Source organism: Ananas comosus, linkage group 4 (genome assembly GCF_001540865.1).
Source record: "Ananas comosus cultivar F153 linkage group 4, ASM154086v1, whole genome shotgun sequence".
NCBI lineage: Eukaryota > Viridiplantae > Streptophyta > Magnoliopsida > Poales > Bromeliaceae > Ananas > Ananas comosus.
In genome coordinates, this window is record NC_033624.1 from 6,444,412 (window position 1) to 6,465,989 (window position 21,578).

Here is a 21,578-nt window from a genome sequence, read left to right on the forward strand (position 1 = left end):
TGCTGTAGATGCAACTTCTTGCAGTTGAGTCTTTGAGGGGCTTAGTGGGGATTGTTACAACTTGTATATACCCTTCGCCCCTCATTTACTCAGCCTTTGTGCTGATGATTGAGAGGAAGAGTGGTAAGTTCCTCTCTCCCTCTCTCTTGAATTCTTCTCCCAAATTCTTTCCAATTTAAAGTTTTGATCTTCTTTTCTTCTTCTTTTTCATGGAAGCTTGTCTTGTGAACCTTGAAGGAGGCTTTGGAGAGAAGAAGGGAGCTTAGTTGAGGATTAATCTCTCCAACCCTAGCTTAGGTTTAGCTTGGTTTGGAGCTTCCCATAAGGTTAGTAATCTTCTTACCACATTTGATTGTGAATTTGTGAGGATTTGTGGAATTAAACCTAGTTATGAGAAAACTAGGGTTTAATTTGAAATTTCTTATTGTGGGGCTTTTGGAGCCCAATTGATGGTTGTGAAACTCTCTTTTAGGTGAGAATTGAAACTTTCTAGCTTTGATTGGAACTTTAGACAAGTTCTCCTTAGTGTAAGGTATTTTCTACTTATTTTAGGTGTAATTTTTGGTGAATTTCGTGGAAAACTTGTTAGAAGCTTGTAACCCTCTTAGAATTTTTGTTAGGGTGTTAGGATTCTCAAGGACAACTTCGTTCGAGGAAATGAAAGAGTTCGAGAGGTATCCGGCGGGTTTGACCTTACCGAAATGGGTGAATTCCCTCTATGTCTTCCACATTGTTTTAAAACTCGAATTCATGTATATTTATATTAGATATAACATAATGAAATTTTTAGATACATGCTACATACATGTTACATGTAGAAGTTTTATCCTTTATGTGGTAGAGATATATAATGTGGATTTGCATTCTAAATGGTATATAAATAGTGTTTTTTCCTTTATACAATAATAGAAAGTATATTAGGGATGGATAAATGATATGTCTCTTGGACCTTATATGATTAGTGGAATCAACTTGCAAGATATGTAACATGCTTGTTGTAGACAAGTTAGATATGACATATTGTATGTTAGTAGCAAAGTATGAACTTAACCTTGTTGCACTTGACTTAGTGGAATAACTAGAATTCAATATTGTGACATTGTAATGACATACCATGTTTTAGACATGATGAATGAGATTCTTATATTGTTGATTACGCTTGTTTGTCATTGTGCTCATTCACACAACTTGTGAGGGTTGCTCCCTACAAACCGGCACTCCGGAGTTGGCCTATGTTATGCTCACCCGTGCGGGATTGGGCGCCGAAGTGGATTGCCGTGGGCAAGACTCATTCCTAGCGGGGGAATGTTGACTACGACGGGGTCATAAGGCACGACGTAAGTCAGGACTACACCTTGTGTAGGTTCTCGTTAATTTGGGTAATGATAATTAAACATAATGATTAGACATCACTATTAGATAATGCATGATATTTGGACATGATAGTAGCTATTTACATACTCATTCATATGATAGATTAGTGTTCATACATGTTATATAACATAGTAAATTGGAGGCAAAGTAATGCTATAACTTTAATTCTTGTTTAATATTCATGCTATATTATTAGTTATTTTTGTTTCCTACTTATGTCTCAGCTGACCTAGTGGTGTAATTCACTTTTCTCGGCGGCTTACCTACAGGGAACTATTGTTTAATAGTTCTCACTCCCATGCATTTGTTGTTTTTGTTTCAGAGTCATCCACTGCGAGAGAGGTTAGGGACTACGGCAAGAGAGTCGCGTCTAGCTAGAGCTAGCTGGAAATATTCGTGTAAGTGGACACCCTTCTTTTTGTGTTAGTTTGGAGAGGTGTATTTGACCATCTTGTATAGAGACTACCTTATGTATTCGGTTGTATCTTTTGGTTATACTTTGATGTATATTCTTTTGGGATAACTATACTTTAGTTGTATTACTTTCCTTTCATACGTGTTTCTTTAGAGATTAGCTTTATACTTATGCTCTGGTTATCATATTAGGATTAATTTTCTTGTTCTATCTCTTGAATTAATGTTTATTGTAGATGCCTTGTATATTCTGAGTATATGGCGGGTCTGTGTACGCGTCGGGTAGGCTTTCGCTGGGGCTCGGGCGTGACACTGCTAGAGCCCGGGCGTGACATATACTTATCTTTTAGATACCTATATTGATAAATCTCTATCATTAAATGTTAAACACTGTAATATTTTGTATATAAACTTTTTATATGCTGTATATTATATCTATAAAATTATATTTTGATTTTAAAATATTAATAATTAAGAAATAAGTTTGGTGTATATAATATTTAATAGACCAAGTGCATGCAATGTTTTTGAAGTTGAGGTGGGAGAGTTCGGGGGAGACGGGTCACATTTTTGTTTCCTGATATGACTCAACTCTCCTGCAATGTAGTGTGTGTATATATATATATATAGAGAGAGAGAGAGAGAGAGAGAGAGAGAGAGAGAGAGAGAGAGAGAGCAAGCTATGGTACCACGATTTGGAATGTATGGAGGTTTTCGTATTTGTAAGTTGTTTTTTATAATTGAAGATCCGATTTGCTAATCAGTTTTGTTAAATATAAATTACAGTGTTGGAATTACCTAGAAACCAAATTTTATAATTTTTTGACTTTGTTTGTTTAGTGAACGAGCATGCTTAAAATGAAAGGCTAAAAATAAAAATTCCACAAAAAGCAATGATAAAAGACAAATTTTAAATGAGAAGTATTCATTTTGCTCTTGATGGTAAGTACAATTTTATAGTAAAATTAACATAATTTGGATTTTCTATACCATTGAATTTACAAACGTGCCACATCACCCATTAAAATTGTCATTTTTGATAGCCTTTGATACTTGGTAAATGATGCCGAAAAATTATGAATTTAGTTTCTAAATAGTTGTAATAGTATAGATCATACTTAATAGTGCCGATCATCGAACTGAATATTCTATCATCGAAAATAACTTACAAACACGAAAGGCTGCAACATTTTTACCCTTTACATGACCTAACTCTCTTTTAATGTAGTAGTAGTATATATTCTAAGATTTCTTTAGTTAAGATATATTCTAACTATTTTTCATATGATTTTTGCAGAATTTTGGTATAAGCATTTGTTGGAGATTTTCCATTACTTGGAAAAATCTCTTGGGCTTAAAAAAATGGATGGGATAATTTGGCTCGGGAAAACAAAAGATTTTTGCCGACTATTCAGCAGGTTTTTGTTGCTTGCAGATCCATCACTAATTATTATGATGACTTTATATTTGCATGTTATATAGGCCATGAGTTGAGAAAAATCTAATTATTATTATTATGATTATGAAACTTAGTGAGTTTTGAAAAATCTATAGAGTCTTGTAGTTGTACATAGGAATATTACCGTTAATGTTTCTCTTTCTAAAAATTACTATGTTCAGACAATAAATGACATTTGACTCGACATTGACTATATGCTATCTTGGTTGTAGGCATAAAGAGGACTAGTGTAGCAAACTATTGCGTCGCTGAGATTAATATTCATGAACCAAGAGCCTCGAGATCATGTAATAAGAAGTCAATTGGAGTGAGAGCTTAGTAGTGTACTTGGAACAAAAGGGCATTCATAGTCCAAATATTTATAAGCTGGTAGTGTAGTCATCAAAACTGTAGGGAGGGGTAAGGGGAGGAAGGAAGAGAGAGAGAGAGATGGTGGATGGAGTGGTTGGCAACAGTATTGGCTCCATCACCGTCCTTGTCGAGGGCACGAAAGGCATGGTGAAAACGGCAGTCAAAGGGCTCCAAGTGGAGAAAGAGAGAGGGCGGGGAAGGGGAGTGGGGTGGGACAATAGATGGAGCAGATGGTCGGAACACTATAATAGATAAGAAATATTAATTAGAGAGAAAAGACGAAACATCAAGGAAAGAAGATTAAACCGAAAAGATATTAATTGAAAAGGGAAGAAGAAATAGTAGGAAAGAAGAGAAAACCCAAAAAATATTAATTGGGGAGGGAAGAAAAAAGAGTGAGAAAAGAAGAGAAAACCAAAAAGTTGAATCCTTTTTTCATTTTTAATCAACATAGAAGAGGAATTGCACTCGATATGTGTTTGTTCCTTACGTAAGATTACTTAATACACATTTTCCTAACGCAAGTGGCAAAGTGCTTTGTTGTTGGTACCCGAGGTTCCAAGTTCGAATCCTAATTGATTCATATTTTCATCTAAGTTTGTTTCTAAATGAAATAAAACGAAGCGAAGGCATACTACCCATCTCTGAAAAAAAAAAGAAGAAAGATTACTCAATACACAGATGCATGGGATTACACCCCGTGCGCATCCATTCTTTGGTTATTTGCTGTAAAAGTTAGTGCCATTGCTATAAAAATCAGTGCCAATCAGTGCAACAAAATTAGCAATGAGAGTGGAAAATGTACTCGAAAATGCTATTTTGAGAAATTATGTGTGACCAAAGATTAGTCATTAATTAACCCCAGGTAGCAAACTGCCATTTGTTAAATAGTTTGGCTTTCTTTACATTTAATCATATCCTATTCCTTTCAAATCACCTGAATGAGAAATCAGATGGAATAATGTATAGATCAAAGGAGTAACAAATTTTGAGGACATTTCCAAATCAACAAGTGGCTTTATTGAAAGGTATCAGGTCCTTCCCAGAACATTCCAGGAAACAACTCTTCTGAGTACAAGCAACAGAAACCACTCGCTGGAGTAAATACAAATTGTTTTTACAGCCAAATCAGATAAAACAAAGAGCTAGAGAAATTCCACAAATGGAACAAAATGATAGTCAACGTCGTACTCATCCTTCCACAGGTGCCTCTTGTACCTCAGAGAAGTAATCTTGACTGTAAAAATGAGAACCAGGTCAAATAGTGTGTAGCAGTTTCAGTAGAAATGTAGTACTAAATAGAGAATCAAACCCATAATTTACTGAAACAACGGAAACAATAAATCCTGTTATGTTGTACTTAAATCAAGTATAGTGGGCAAAACAGGGTTTAGATAATGATTAAAATTTTACGGATAGTTTAAGTGCTTTGCTGTAGTTGTCATATGCTAACATATGAGCAAAATCAACCCGAGTTACATGCCAATTGCTTAGTTTCCCGTCCATAATTACACCATACTAGATCGATCTTCTATGTAACAACAGGCATGTCTTTGCTATCAAAGGTAAATCAATCAATCACTGACTGATCAATTTCTTTCCTTTTTTTCTCCTTTTTCACTTGGTCGTTGTTTGTACATGCGTGAGTGCATGGATAGCATGAGTGCATATGTAGCGTACGTGCATGCATCCACGCGTGTTGGTGATGTGAAAGATTGGATCTTCTCTTATTAGAGTCTAACGTATGAAAGAAACAATTGTTGATACATGGTTGCAGGCTCTTAGCTTACTGTGAGCCGTACACGCAAAATCAAAATCTAATTGGTTTTTCAGGCCCAGCCTAAGCTACATCTATTACAAAACAAACAATACCCTAGAATTATATACAGACACTTGTTTCTCTTAAAGGTTTCTACATAATAAAAGATGATTAATTCGAAACTATTCCTCTTGCAGAGGCTATTTATGTCACAAGCTTAGCCTCTATCCCCACCCTCATTCACTACCCACTCTACTCGTCCCCACCCCGCCCTTGTGGCGATCTCTCCCCTCCGATGGAGAATTGAGTTCCCAGTAGATTAGATCCAGGCAAGTTGATTAGAGTCGATTTTATGTAATTAGGCTTTTGGGGTTAATCCAGTTCCAATGTGACTCAAGTTTGAATTAGGTTAGCATTTGAATATTTGAATTGAATTTGGGATAATATTAGATCTGTTTAAATTAAATTTTTATTCTCTATGAGATAAACTCTAGGAATTTGTGATTTTTTTTCTAGTGCTATAAATTCTAGAGAAGTTATTCTATGAATAAACCCCATAATTCTCACTGTATTCATGATGGTCGTTTCGATTAATGAAGTTCGGTGTTTTAGATTTTCCTTTCAGCATCATCTTTCCACTCCTCTTTGAAGGGCATAGCCTAATATTCTCTGTAGGGCAGAGAGTATTCCTCTCCTCTTTCTCTTTACTCGTCTTTCTCAACTATTTTTGAGTGTTTCATGCTTCGGACTTCGGATAAAATAAAGATGCCTGTATTTTTAATGATTACATTTTATTATTTAAACATTGTTATATCTCCTCAAGCATACATAATACAAAACTTTATCAATCTTTGAGTTGAAATAAAAAATTCTAGATAAAGGCCTTGTTTGGTACCAATTATATCCTCACTTTCAAACTCAAATTTCATATGGTTGGCTAGGCAGATGGACTTCCCTATTCTTCTTTTAGGCGCTTAGCTTGCAAATCCCACTTTTTTTAAAAAAATACAAAGCAGTAAATTTTTGTTATTCTGTTTAAAACTTCCATAGATGCATAGATTGCAAATCATCTGCCACCATCCACAGACATTCACGGAATAGATGGACAAGTGAATTGAATTCATATATAATTCTTTAATTTGCATCCAGGTTCAACCTAATGGATCTGAGTGCAGATACTGATCCCATTTCAAGTACACGAGTATAAAATATCAAGGAAAAAAAAACTACAACAAGGGAGCAGTTTTACCATACCGTATTTTTCGCGTAAGTTGATATATGCCTGTTCCAGCCATTGCAACGTTCACACTAAAAAGGTTCCAATTTTTCTGCAACACCATAAATAATCCCCAAGACGAATCAGTCAGAAGAAATGCAAAACACAGAACCCTCTACTTAACATATACAAGATACTGGAAAGGATTCACAAGTGAGTTGCTTAACCAAAAAATTAAGTTTCCATGAGGTAACTTAAGAAAATATTTCAATGTTCAATTAGATTTTACATGGAAAGTTCAGAAAATATTTCAATTTTCAATTAGTTTCTAAAATGAAAATTAATCAATCAAATGATGAAAAGTTGACAAGAATATTGAAGAAAAGATCAGTGTATATCATGATCGAAAAGACCAAACTGAGACTTCCGATGGGAGTCAACAAAGCCACCATAATACCTTCATGCATTTATTAAATATAAAGATGGATTTCCTAACCTCTCCTCCTTAATGTAACCACTAACTAGCAAGCCTCACACCGGACCCGCATCAATCAGTCCAATTAATGGCACATTTTAACCATCTATAACCTCCCGTTTCAATTTCTGCAGTCTTTTTCCGACTCTTATAAGCTCTGAAAATAGTGGTTACTCTGCTCCCCGAGTACTTTCAATAGGACCCAACCTTCTCCTACTTCACTGAAAGAGATTCCTAGAGTTTTCCTGTTTGCCGAAAAGAGGGATTCAACTGCTTCAAATTAATTATCTATATTCTCATTGCCTCGACATTGTAACTTCAAATCAAATTATTGAATGGATGCTATCTCTTCTAAATTGAAATTCAAATGTACGCAAATTCAGGTAAAATGCTGTGCCTGCCAGTTTACCATAACCAGACCAACTAAAGATCGGCTTTAAGGCTCCAAGTAACCCACTAGTATTAGTATACGTAACTTATTGGATCTGAACCAAATAACTAGAAATATTTATTCAGCTTAAGTTATTCGAACAAAAGGGCTAGTACTTCATTTTCAAACAGTGTCCCCACATTATCTTGATATGGGACAACTGAGTGTGACATTGGTGGTAGAAAAGTTTCAGGATAAAAAGAGCTATTGAAATGATAGAATTAGGTTATCCACAAATTGTAAATATTTGCCCAACAACACTTGATTTATTCTGATAATATGAAATATTAGTCTACCGGGGATGCTTACTAAGAAACTGGAAGAACAAACTTTGAAACTTATTGGTCAACTAGATCACACTTCCTCAAATTCTTTTATTTATATGATCACTATCACCTGTCACTGCATACGATTTTGTCCACAAATAATAGATAGAAGCAAAGAACAAGCTCAGATAAATAAACTAATACAAAACTATAGCGCAAAATTAAGCAAGGTAACTGTACTACAAGAATCGTACATGAATTCAATTAGCCAGTTCAAAGGTGCAAATTTACCTCCTTAGAAGTATTAGCCATTACATTGGAAGAACCATAGTATGTTCCTTATAAAAGTAAGACAAACAATATCCTACCTTATAAGAAAGGAATCACAGCTATAAAAAGTTTGCAACCAATAAAACTATAAGTTTTTCCAAAAGCCTACAGGGATGCAATACAACCCCAAAGTTACAAAAAGGACACAAACATTAATAGGATAAAGAGAAGTTTGGTCTTGCCATTACTACATAATTATCAAATAGATGAGTAACCAAAATTTATGAAAGAGAAGCTAGGATAAGCTAGAATAATCTTTTCTCAATGAGTTACCAAGTGTGTGGACAGAGTCATATATAGTTTTTGGAGTCAGGGTCCATTGCTTGGAGCAATGCTAAGAGTTTTGACTTGAAACCTGAAATTGTAGGTTCGAAACTCTTTAATCACATCATGCAGAAGTCCCCTCTTAGGGTGTGATAATTGATAAATGAATACTGCCCTTTTAGATCATTATTCAAAATGAAAATTCTATTTATAGAGGTAATATAGATGAATAATCAGCATTAGCAAGAGCAGGACTGAAAGACTGCTATTTAGCCATGAGTACCATCAAATAGCAAAGCTATCAAAATTGCTGCATCTTGAAATGATTTACTTGTGTGTGAAGAATTCCAAAATCAGAAGATGTCGGCAGGGATCATATTGACTGTGGCGTAACATGTTCTCAACATTAGTATAATCCCCATGCCTACGGCATGACTCAACGCCATCTTTTTGGTGATTTTTTTCAATCAAGCAAGTTTAAAATTGCTTTCCAAAGTTTTTTTAGCCTACCAGTCTATAAGTGACCCAAATTTGATGAAATGGATGACCAATTTGGGTTTTGATATCCCCAATTTGTAAAATTTGTTTGCCACAAATCCAAATAACTTCATGAACAAATGAAAATTTAGTGACATCAGTGAAAAAATGGATAAACCTTTAAGTTTATCAATTGCAAGCATCATTAAATTTTAACGCAATTTAAGACAAATTTTCGTAGGGTTTGTTTCATCCACTAAATTTAATTCTTAATCTAATAATCTGTTGTACTGCTATTAGAAAATTTCTTTGAAATTGATAAGTAACTCCATTAATAAAGAACAAAAGATTTAATAAAAATATATTTAAAACGAGAATATACTATTGCCAAGAGTCCTCGGCAAAAGGGTGTTGGCACATGGGTATTCTGCATGTGCATATATAATGATCTACAGATACTTGAAAGATACGTCAAGAATATGTTATAAGATTAAGAGCTTACCGGAGTAATCACCAGACTATAGCGTGACCAAATAAGCCCAGTGCAAGTAACAGCTACGTGCCAGAAAAAAAAAGAAGAAAGAAAAATTAATGTCAAATTATCATAAGCTAGTCAAAAAAAAAAAAGTTTCTCAATATTGAATAAGTTTCATTAGCATCGCATACCAACTTGCTGAGGATAAGAGATCTTTTCAGGTGGTTTTGAGAAGTCAGCAATATTGGCAATGCTGATACCCCATTTGAAAGTTGGGGCCCAAAAGTGAACTGCAAGTAATTTATATTTTGGGTCAGGAAAAGAATCTGTATAGTCCATTAGTCCTAATTATGACAAATCAGTATTTGTCTTGGTCCTCAATATATATGTACATATGAAGTTCTGAAGCCTTTCTAGATTGCCCAACGATTTCACCCGGTAATGTATTATCAAAAAGCCCCTATAACAAGTTTCTCTAACCTAAAAACTGCAAATATTTTTACTGTTGAACAATTTAATATCACTATTTATGAACCGGTTGATACTGCATAACAGAATACGATCATACGAGGAAGCACTCCAGAGAATACGAGCGTTGCTTTATATTTTAAAATACAAAATGCTATGCAGGATAAACCAATGGAAGTTATCAGACTTTCATCATTATTATTGCCAGCTCCAGATTCTAGATAGTAGCATATTCAATCCAGTACCCCCAAGCTAAGCGACAAACTACAACATATTAATCCTTGATATACCAACTCTAAATTATATTCTATTGATTGTCATCAAGAAATAAAAACAGCTCAAAAATTTATCCATGACAAAATGGTATTACATCAAACTTCTTACATTTACACGTTCTCATAGACTTTGAAAAGCAAAATATTAGCTGCTGCCTCTTTACATCAAAGAGATATTGATCAATAGAACTTAAAGAGTTATCTCAGTCATCAAATACATTTGGATGAAAAATATTACACCAGAAATGGTGGAAATTGACATATAAGAGCGAAGCTCGTGACGCATTGGGAAAGGGAAGTGCAAAGAAGAAAAGTGATACTGTACAATTTTAGGCATCATAATTATGTAAGTGATAAAACTGAGAGAGAACGAACTAGTTTTTGGCCCAGCAGGGTGGTTCCATAGAGCTTGAAGCTTTGATGCTGCCATTTGATGCTATTTTTCCTTTTACCTCTCTATTCTGATTCTTCTTTCTTCTGAGAACAGTATATTCACTGAATAAATGTTCAATAAAGGATATCATTGCAGGTACATACAAAGGAAAATGCCAACCAATGACTCAAAATAGCAGTTAAAGAACCGAATAATGAACTAGAAAAAGTGAGGAGCATTTGATTTTTTTCCAAACTACTAGACTTTTCAAAGAATGCCAGAATGCGAGACTAAGTTTATAACTAATCTAGAATGCTCTATATTTTCTAGTTGAAATGACGAGATTGTCACAGTTCAATTTGGGTCGGGGATGCATAAGGAGTTTACAACTTTTTGTTAATGAGGAATATTACGTTGCCATAACGATTTCACTACTATCAGTTATGGGAATGACCCTCTACCTCAGGGCAATGTAAGATGCCTACAAGTCAGGAATCAGGAATAATTTCATGACTCTCCAGTAAGGTCCTCATGCGTTCCCGACCTGAGTTGCATGGTGGCAGTTTTATGTAGAAAATTTAGATTGTTTCCAACATATTAGAAATCAATGGAAGAATCAACTCCTAGCATTAATAGACCCTGATGTAGGAAGTAGGCAGCTAACCAACTAATCTTTCGTATTACCAAATCTAAAAAGCTGAAAGATAAGAAGACACAAAGGAACCCTTTACTGGCATCTTTTTACCAAATAAACTTGCCAGAAGACTTAATGTAGGTACATTGGTACAAACATGCATGTAAATTAGCCACTCTATTCCGATAGGTTATAAATTACCAATTTTCAAAAAACCAGCTACTCGAGGAGTTTAAGATTCAGCAGATTGCCTAGCCTGTGACTTAACATAAACCTCTAAACCAAATGTTATCATCAATCCCCATCATCTAGACCATTCTTATGTCTAGAACAAGGGGAAGGTTACTCATTATAGAAGCCTAAATTACAACTAAGATGTTAGACTGCTCTACCTAACAACTAGCCTTATACCTTTTAAGGCTTGTCACTTTATGCACGCTTCTTTTTTTGCAGGAAATTTGGCATCAATTTCTAGAAGTTGATATTAATAGAAAATATGCATGAGAAATTTGTAAGTTCCTTCATAGTCTTCTTGCTACTAAATTGAGCTCCGAGTAAAACCATATCAGGTAGGATGAGCTAATCTGACAAAAACACAGCATTCTTAAGTATTTCGTTCAATGTTAAAGTTTAAGCACCATGCTAAAGTCTACTTCAATGTCTTATTGTGTTTAGGATAACTTAGTATGATAAAGGACACTCAGAATTGAGATGAGACCATAGAAAATGTAAATGATGATTTCTTTTCTAGTTTAACTTCTGATATGTATATATGTATATATAGAATTATGCTACTATACTGTCGATAGTACCAAGCGCTTGGTGCTATCGAGTTTTCGGTCGTTGGATAAAAGGATGTGCGGTTAGGACGATAATGGTCCCCTAGAGTTGAGTAGTTGGTTGATTGAATAGTATAATTTAACAGGTGGAAATGATCAAAGGGTAGATCTAACAGCAGAAAACTCGATAGTACGAAAAGCTTGGTACTATTGATAGTATAGTAGCCGGACTCTCTCTCTCTCTCTCTCCCTCCCTCCCTCNACGAAGAAGAGGGAAGAACGCCAGGGCACCGGAGCTCTACCCGGAGCTCGTTGCCCTCAACGCCGTCCGCTCCCTCGTTGGCCTCCTCGGCCCCGACATCGCCGACATCGCCGTCGACGTCGTCTCCCTCCTTATCGACCTCACCGACGCCAACGTCCTCGGCGACCACGACGACCCCGCGCACGCCCTCGTCGCCGCCCTCGTCGACAACAACGTCCTCGTGCTTCTTGTCCAGAAATTCACTCGCCTTTCCGAGGCCGACCCCGACGAGGTTCTTCTCCCTCGCCGGTGACGAAGAAGAGGGAAGAGGAAGAGGAAGGAGGAGGAAGGAAGAAGAAGGGAAAAGAGGAAGAGGGAAGAGGAAAAAGAAGAGGGTTCGCCACCGTCGGTGCCGCATCTCCTTGCCGGCGACGAAGAAGAAGGAAAATGAAGAGGAGGAAGAGGAAGAAGGGTAAATACGTCAATTCACACTATAATTAACCATAGTTAAGTATTTTAACCGTGGTTAACGAAAATTTTCTAACAGATCTGGACGGCAGGGATATATCTGCATAACTTAGGACTTTTGCAGAGACAACTTATGGAGTTTCCGTTTTGCAGGAATATTTTCGCAATTCACTATGTTTGCAGGGACGTGTATGCAAATAACCCTATATATATAATCTTAATTTGCTTACTTAATTTGATTACTGTATACCTTAATTTGCTTACTGTAGGGGACATGTTCTATTCATATACTTGAAATAAACTGCTGATTCTCAGTATTGTTGTTGCAAATCTGTGGATGCATTTGTGAAAATGCTTGAGCTTAACTTGGCCAATATTTTTTTTCAAATAAGGCAAAGCAGCCTTAATCCTTAAATGAGGCCATGTATGTAAGAAGTGGAGCTTCAAAAATCACAACTTAGGTCCAATAACAAAAGCACGCTTGCTAGTAATCTTACCTAAAGCTGATTCAAGTCATAAGTTAGCTCAGAACGATTATGAACCTTGAATTGCACACATGTTAAAGATTTAAGTTAAGTTTTGGTCATATTGAATCAAATAAAATACAGAAAATCAACCACCAAACGATAACCTCAAAGACATCTATATTCTTCAACTTTACTAGAAGAAACTTTATTCTCAGTAAAATAGATAATAAATATGATACTATATCTGCGGAAAACAAATATATCTTTAGCCTCCGTTTGGTTGGGGGTTAAGGGTGGAATAACCCCTTAACCCATTTTATCCCCAAACACTTCTAAAAATGGGTGGGGTTAGCTAACCCCAGCTAACCCCACCTCAAATGGGTTATCCCGGATTAGCTAACCCCACCTAACCCCATCAAACCCCAACCAAACACTACTTTCTATTCATAATAACCCACTATCCTTTTTATCCCACCTACTCCAACCAAACACTATTTTTCACTAACCTGAACTAACTCCAACCCCTAACCAAACACAAAAATACTCTAACCCCACCTTAACCCTAAACTTAACCCTATCCCTGAAATAACTAGTTTTTCCTTAACCCCGAACCAAACGGTAGCTTACTGTTTAGTTCCGGTTAGAACTTTCAAATTCAACCTATATTATAAGTAAAACCAACATAAAAGCCTCTTGAATGACCTATGACTGAATTCACGGCAGCACATGAAAGAGAATCAGGAACTTGGCTCCCTAAACCTGAATCCTCGGGTCCTCTCACCGGTACTCGAAACCACAACCTCATCCTTCCCCTCCTCATGCCTTATCACTAGGGATCCCCGCGATTTGGGCAATTTATCAATCGAATTTCTCTATGTTCTTCCTTGCTTATCATCTCGCAGTACCCGATACCAATAATAATAATAATAATAATAATAATCTTACCATCCCCCCCTTTTCAATCCTATCACAACTCATCCGATCCCAAACCAATCCTAACCCTCTCCTTGCTCCAGCACCAAACCCTACCAAATCACCATTTCATCAATCGAATCCTCATACATAAATCACACCTACCGCTTCCTTAGCTGCGAATCCACCCAAGAGTGAATCAACAGGGCATTTGATAGGAGCAATCCTACTGAAAAACCAACCAAAATCATAATAAAATCGATAGAGAATCTCGATCTAATTACGAAAATTACTGATCGTATAGAAAGGAAAAATTAAAATCTAAATCGATAAAATGGTGATGAACACAGAATCACCCCGACTGGGCATCCCAAAACCCTAAAAAGAGTAAAATAGCTTTAGAGGGAGAAGAGGGATGACTTGTTACCTGAGAGAGAGAGAGAGAGAGAGAGAGGAGGGGGGGTAAGAAGCGAATAGAACTGAGGCCGCCTCGACCTTCTCCGTAAGTCGTCGTCTTATTGGCTGCACGAAACTTGACGTCTGACCCACGGAGGGGGAAGTATGTTTATGTGCACTTGGTGTGCCACGTCATTTTTAAACCGGCCGGTCAGAAGAAAAGAAGTGCGAGGTGGTGCTCAAGAAGTTATTGCGTACACCAGGTGTATAAATAAATCTCATACACCGTACAGTGAGAACCCGATGATCGTGACTTCAAAATAAAGAATCTAAAATTTTTGGCTAATTTGCATAAAAAATCCACTAGTTTTGGGCTTTTGTAAAATCGGGCCATCTTTTTCGTATTTGCAGATTTGGTCCGCTTTTTCAGCCATCTGACCAAAACACCCTTATTACTTTTTCTCTCTCTTTTTTCTCTCTCCGTTTTTTTTTTCTCTCGTTTATTTTTTTTTTTCTCTCGCCGAAGAGGCAGCGGAGGCAGAGGCGGAAGCGGAAACGGCCCGTCTCACCTCTCACCCTCTCGCCCTCGCCCTCGCCCTCGCCCTCACCCGCGCACCCCCACCTTCCTCACCTCCGACCCCACCGAGGCTGCGCCGCAATTCTTTTTTTTTTCATCTCCGACTCTCTTCCATCTCCGACGACGATGCCTCTCTCGCCCTTCCCCGCCCTTCTCGTCCTCTCCCTCTCCCTCCTCCTCTGCCGCCTTCGACGACGACGCATCTTCGCCGACGCCGACGCCGACGCCGACACCGTGGAGGCCGCTACGGCGCTGCAGTCTCGGAGCAGGGGTTCTTAGCAGCGTTGTCGCCGGCGCTGGCAGAGACGGGTAACAAAAATAGAAGAAACAAGAAAAAAAAAGATAAAAAATTATAGAAAAAAAAAAGATGAGGATGAATTGCACCGTTAAAATAAAATTGCACTATTTTAAAAGAACGTTGCACTATTAAAATATAAACTGCAGCTTTAAAATAAAAATTACACTCTTTAAAAAAAAATTATACTCTTTGGGAGATATTTACACTGTTTCATCTCTTATTGCACTCTTTCAGATATAAACTGCATCCATTAAGATGAAAATTATACTCTTTAAATAAAAGTTGCATTCTTTGAGAGATATTTACACTGTTTTTCTTCTTCTTGCAATCTTTGAGATGTAAACTGCACCATTTAAGAGATATTTATACTGTTTCTACTCTTGTTGCACTGTTTCTCCTCTTGTTGTACTATTTCTTTTCTTGTTATACTGTTTCTCCTCTTAAAGGGTGCAGTTTAAGAGGAAAAACAGTGTAATAAGAAAAGAAATAGTATAACAAGAGAAGAAACAATGCAATAAGAGGATAANAAACAGTATAAATATCTCTTAAAGGGGTGCAGTTTAAGAGGAAAAACAGTGTAATAAGAGAAGAAATAGTGCAACAAGAGGAGAAACAATGCAACAAGAGGAGAAACAGTGTAAATATCTCTCAAAGAGTGTAACTTTCGTTTAAAGAGTGTAACTTTCATCTTAATGTATGCAGTTTACATCTGAAAGAGTGCAATAAGAGGAGAAACAGTGTAAATATCTCTCAAAGAGTGCAATTTTTATTTAAAGAGTGTAATTTTCATCTTAAAGCTACAGTTTACATCTTAAATAGTACAACTTATGTCTATAATAGTGCAACGTTTTTTTAAAACAACATAATTTTTTTTAACGGTGCAATTTCATCTTCATCTTTCTTTTTCTATAATTTTTTTTCTTTATTTTTTTTTCTTGCTTCTTCTATAATTTTTTTTTGTCACCTCTCTCTGCCAACGGTCACGGCGTCGGCGACGACGCCGCTAAGGACCCCCTGGGGCCGAGGCTGCAGCGCCGCAGCGACCTCCACGGTGTCGGTGTCGGCGAAGATGCGTCGTCGTCGGAGGCGGCAGAGGAGGAGAGAGAGGGAGAGGACAAGAAGGGTCGGAAAGGGCGAGAGAGGCGTCGTTGTCGGAGACGGTGGAGGAGAGTTGGAGAGGAAAATAAACAAAAAAAAAAAGAGTCGCGACGCGGCCTCGATGGGGTCGGAGGCGAGGAAGGTAAGGGGTCCGCGGGCTAGGGCAAGGGCGAGGGCGAGTGTAGCGTATCGAAACCTCGATAGCGATTATCGAACTTTAGCCAAATTGGTTAAAGTACCGAGAGAAATGGATGGACAAACTCCAGTTGACATTCTAACAATGTTGGAAGAGTCAAAGTCGAGTCTCGAGAGTGTTAAGCAAGTTTTAGCATTGTTCGGCGCAATTTAAAAGTGAACAATGCAAAAGGAATAGTTAGGCAAGTTCCATTAAGCGTTCTAACAATGTTCGAAGGGTTAAAAGTGAGTTTAAGAAGGGTTAGAAGGGTTTTAGCATCGATCGTCGCGAAATAGAATCGAAAAGGAGCTAAAACTGCAGTTTTGGGCAATGTGTACTAGTACAACCATCGGGCTGTACCGGTACAACCAGCAGACCGAGAGAAAGAACTCTCGGGTTTGGTCTCTGTGCGAAAGTGTACCGGTACACCCTTGGTGTGTATCGGTACACATTGGTAAAACCCGAGAGGGCTGCTCTCGAGTTGGCCTCCACGTAGAAAGTGTACCGGTGGCAGAACTAAAGTGTACCGGTACACTTTGGTCTGGCAGCACCAAATTGGTCTGCTGCAAATATGGATAAGTGGAGGGCTTTTTGGTAATTGTAGCACCTTATAAATACCCTCAACACTCTTCTCTCCTTCTCCCACAGCCAACACTCATCTCCCTCTCATTTTTCTCTTTCTCTCTCTAGAAATCTCTCCAAGGAACAAGGAGAGGAAGGAGAAGAAGGGTTTTTGAAGGAGTTTTGGAGGGTTTGAAGCTTTGGGTCTCTTCTACAAGGTGGACTTGGGGGAGCTTAGGGCCAAGGTAAGGTTTTCATGTAAGATTAGGGTTAGCTAGGGCTTGGATTTAATGCCCTAAATCTGTGGTTTTGGGCTTCTTACAAGAGTAGAAACCTTCTAGAGGCTATAGAACACATGAAAACTCATGTTTTCTTCAAGGGCTCTAATGGTGGATTTTTAGGGTTTGCATTCTAAACCCTAGAAATGGTTTAGATAGTTCTAAATGAGCTTCTAGATGTTGGACAAGCTCTTTTTTGCTTGTTTTAGAGATTAAAACCTAGGATTGAGCAAATGGTATTATTAGGGCACCAAATTTGGAGCTTTTGCCCTAGGGAGTTTCTAAGGCAAATTGACCTTATAGAAACTTAATTGGGGGTATTTCTGACACGTTGGGCAACTCGGTTCGACGTTACGAAAAGGTCTAGATAAAGTTATTGAGAAAAAGCCTAATTTGGCTTCGTTTTGCCGCATGCGAAAAAGTAGGGCTTCAAAAATTCTAAGAAATTCACCGTAACACCTTTGCAACCATACAAGGTGGGTGGTGCATACCGAAGACCTCGAAATTTCTTTTATGTCTAAAGTGTCATATTTGAGCATTTGTATGTATTGAGCATATAGCATAGTAGGGTTATTGTGAGCTTCTTATTGCATGTTGTGAGTTCACATGCATGTGAAATAAAAGTGAGAATCTATAAACCCTATGTATGCATGAAAAAATGACAAGAACTTAGTGGATTAGAGAACAAGTGTGACATATTGACATAAAGGTAGTGAGTAACATTGAAGAGCCAAGAACACTAGAATTGAACACTTAGAAAATAAGTGTGACATGAGTAAATGAGTACCAAGAACAAAGTAGTGTGTATGACACAAGTGTAAGTCAAAGAATGCAAGTGAAAAGAGAAAGTAACATTATGACATTATGACATAGCAACCTTAAAGTTAAAGATCATATGTACATTGTTTCCTTGTAGTTAAGGAATGGATTGAACTTCACATCCTTATAGTTAAGGATTGGATCATACTCATCTATAAGTTCTTACTCGAGGGTGGTAGCTCCCCCTCGAGCGATGTGCTCCAGAGTTGTCATCACTGGGTCGTAGTAATCTCCCCAGAGGACGGTCCCGTCGGGCGTAGTAGTCTCTCCGATACTTGGGATTTGAGTTGGTGAGTCTATTAAGAGCGAAACCTACGGGCTGGCCAAGAGATTGGGTAATGAAACTATGATCATGCATTCATCATGAGTATTTTATCGAGCATCGCATTACTTATTGTTCAGGCATATTAGCTGCATTTGTTTAGTTGGTTACTATCTATCTGTTCTTCTATTATGCCTGATTAGACCTAGTAGGAAAGTCGGCGTGGTTCGTTGCCGAACTCACTGAAAACTTTGTTGTAGTTCTCACACCCCATTTTTCACAGAGCTGGGACCGAGCGAGCCGGCGGACGACCGCGGTAAGGGCACCGCGCCCTAGATAGCGACCACCCGAGATGGTTTCATATTTTGTAGTTGCATTCCCTTTACTATCATCTTTTGTATTTGATGATTCTAGATGTTTATGAGTATGATGTAAAAGATATTTACTTTAAATGTCAAAAGTTATATTTTGAAATATTGTGATGTAAAAAGAAATGATGAAAGAGCATGTAAAGGTACTTGATTAAACTAGTATACATGCATGTGATTTAAAGTTAATCATATTACTTGTTGAAGTTTAGTTTAGTACTTTCACTTTGGCTATTGCTTGCCCTCGTGCAAGCCATTGTGTTTGCTTTCGCATGTGCAAATTTTATATTCTATCTGTACCTGTTGTTGAGCCTTGGGCGGACAGGGGAGGCTCTGTCCGTTCGGCGTCTGTTCGACGCACTCGAACCGGCCAAAGGGATCGGGCTCGGGGCGTGACAGCGAGAGCATGAGGGTGGGAGGCGAGGCGGGCCGTTTCTGCCTCCGCTTTTTCCTCCGTTGCTTTCTTAGGCGAGAGGAAAAAAAAATGAACGAGAGAAAAGAATAGGAGAGAGAAAGAGGAGAGAGAAAAAGTAATAAGGATATTTTGGTCAGTTTGCTGAAAAAGCGGACCGAATATGCAAAAACGAAAAATGTGGCCCGATTTTGCAAAAACCCAAAACTAGTGGATTTTTTATGCAAATTGGCCAAAATTTTTTTAGATGCATTCTATGACAACTAAAATGCTTATACGTCAAAATCGCAATATTTGGATGCAAATTAATTTCTTATAAAATAAAGCATGTCTCCTTCTCTATGTTGTTTTTTTTTTTGAATAATTTAATGACTAGATAATAGATTTTAAAAAAATACATGATATTTTGTGTATAAGCTGTCTAAAAAGTACCAATTATATCTATTAAATTATATTTTAATTATAATAAATTATTTTTAAATATTATCGGAAGTGCATGAAGTACTAGTGAAGGCACCCGCGCGTTGCGGTGGATCGATTCCATAAAAATAAGTAAATAAATAAATAAATAAAGCTAAAAAAATAAAAAATAAAAGAAGAGTCAAATAAAAAATATACAAATAAAAGAAAACTGAAGAATAAACAATAGCTGCAGCAGTAAAGGTACAAGAATAAAAATATAAGAAATAAAAAAATAAGAGAAAAATTATAAAAATAATAAATTATATTTATAGCAATAGTAAAAATTGAGGATTAAAATATTATATGCCAGATAGTTCGGGCCAGAAATTGTGACTAATAAAAGTTTGAAGACTAAAGTGTTTCTTACCTACCTCATAGTCTAAGAAAAAAAATGTAACGTATTAAAATTCGAGAACCATAGCGTCACGGGTCTTATAATTTGAAGATGAAAAGTGTTATTATTACAAATGAAGACAAAGTTAAGTATTGATCAGTTTTGTTCAATTAGTAATTTCATTCGATGACCGACCGTCCCTAGAGTAAGTGGCAAAAGGCTTGGTGGTTGGTACCCGAGACCCAAGTTCGAATCCTATTTGATTCACATTTCTAGCTAAATTTATTTCTAAATGAAATAAACGAAGCGGGTAGCGTGCTACCTATCTCTCTCAAAAAAAAAAAAAAGTAATTTCATTCGATGAAAAAATATGTTAAACTATCTAACAAATTTTAAAATGCTTAATTGTTAAATTAAAAGTCGACTAATCATATTTTTGATATTCTAAAAAATTTTAAATGTGAAATTGATTGCTTATCAGACTATTAATATGATATTGAAAACTGATATTAAAATCAAAATAAAATCATATAGAACTTTTCTGAACTATGAACCATTTTGAATTATCTATCCAACCTTTCAAAATTTCATTTTTACTATCCAACCATTATATATGTTAGATTTGTGCCGGTTAATAATACTTTGACTTCAAAATTTGAATGCATCGTTTAGCTTACAGATTTACTTCGTGTACTTCATATAATTCTCGCAACTAAATTTATTAAAATAAATAATTAACTTAAACAACAATCTATCTTTTTATTTTTTATTGTACAATGTATATCTAAGTGATCAATATTACAAAACCAAAATTTATATCTAATATATACAATCTAAACTATTTGAAATTCATGTGTAAAAAATTATATATTTTAAATTTTTATAATGAAAGAGAAATAGTGGATTGAATTTGTTATGAGTCGAACTCCTTGATCGTTGAATCAGTCAGATGTCTTCCTTTCCTTCGAGAAACGCGCAAGGAAGTAGAGCGACTATTGATAATGACCTCGAAGTTTGCGCCCACAAGTGAATCAAGAGATTCGGCTGATGAGGGATCAGACCAGCCGAGTTCAAATACTACACTGTGTATTCGGTTTGATTGAAGAGCCAAATGATGCTGATATATATATTACCAAAAAAAAAAAGTTTACAAAAAGGGGTATGCCGCTATGGCATCTTGTAATACACTGAACTTTGGCGAATTGCGAAGTTCGAGTGATGGAACAGTAATTGAAACTATTCTACAACTTGTGAAGGATTGTTGAGAGGTTTCCGCAAGTTACTGGAGCAAGCAAGTAACTGGAAATAGAAAAGTGCATTGTAAATGCACTATTCAAATGTAGTATTCCAAATTAGCCCGATTATGAAGTTTGAGGAGTGGAATGGGTAATGGGAGCTAACCGACATCTTTTAAAGAGTTGAAGTGAGGTTTTGGTAAGTTAAAAGAGTAATCAAGAAGTCGGAAGAGAGAAAGTGCACTGGAATTTCAAAATGCAGGATTCTGCATAGAGTACCGGTACCAACTTGGTTCAGTACCGGTACCAGTACAAGCAGCTGCGAGGTAGCAAGGCTAGTTTGGTCATTTTCTTTTCCCAGCTTGTTCTTATCTCTTCTAGCTCGCCCCCAGCTGA

At 36.8% G+C, this 21,578-nt stretch overlaps 1 protein-coding gene across 3 annotated transcripts; it reads right to left on the reverse strand.

Annotated features, from left to right (window-relative positions):
- On the reverse strand, positions 4,592 to 14,380 carry LOC109709250 (mitochondrial pyruvate carrier 4). 3 transcript variants are annotated; one of them, XM_020231382.1, is made up of 6 exons: positions 14,335 to 14,380; positions 10,409 to 10,510; positions 9,482 to 9,580; positions 9,318 to 9,370; positions 6,612 to 6,685; positions 4,592 to 4,835 (listed from the first exon to the last, which is right to left on the reverse strand). In XM_020231382.1, the coding sequence occupies exons 2-6, from the start codon at positions 10,461 to 10,463 to the stop codon at positions 4,790 to 4,792; spliced, it is 327 nt and encodes a 108-aa protein (XP_020086971.1). In that variant the 5' UTR covers positions 10,464 to 10,510; positions 14,335 to 14,380; the 3' UTR covers positions 4,592 to 4,789. The 3 variants fall into 3 exon arrangements, with proteins under 3 accessions (XP_020086971.1, XP_020086970.1, XP_020086972.1); XM_020231381.1 differs by having other exon boundaries at positions 10,409 to 10,528; positions 14,335 to 14,368; XM_020231383.1 differs by having other exon boundaries at positions 10,409 to 10,516; positions 14,337 to 14,361.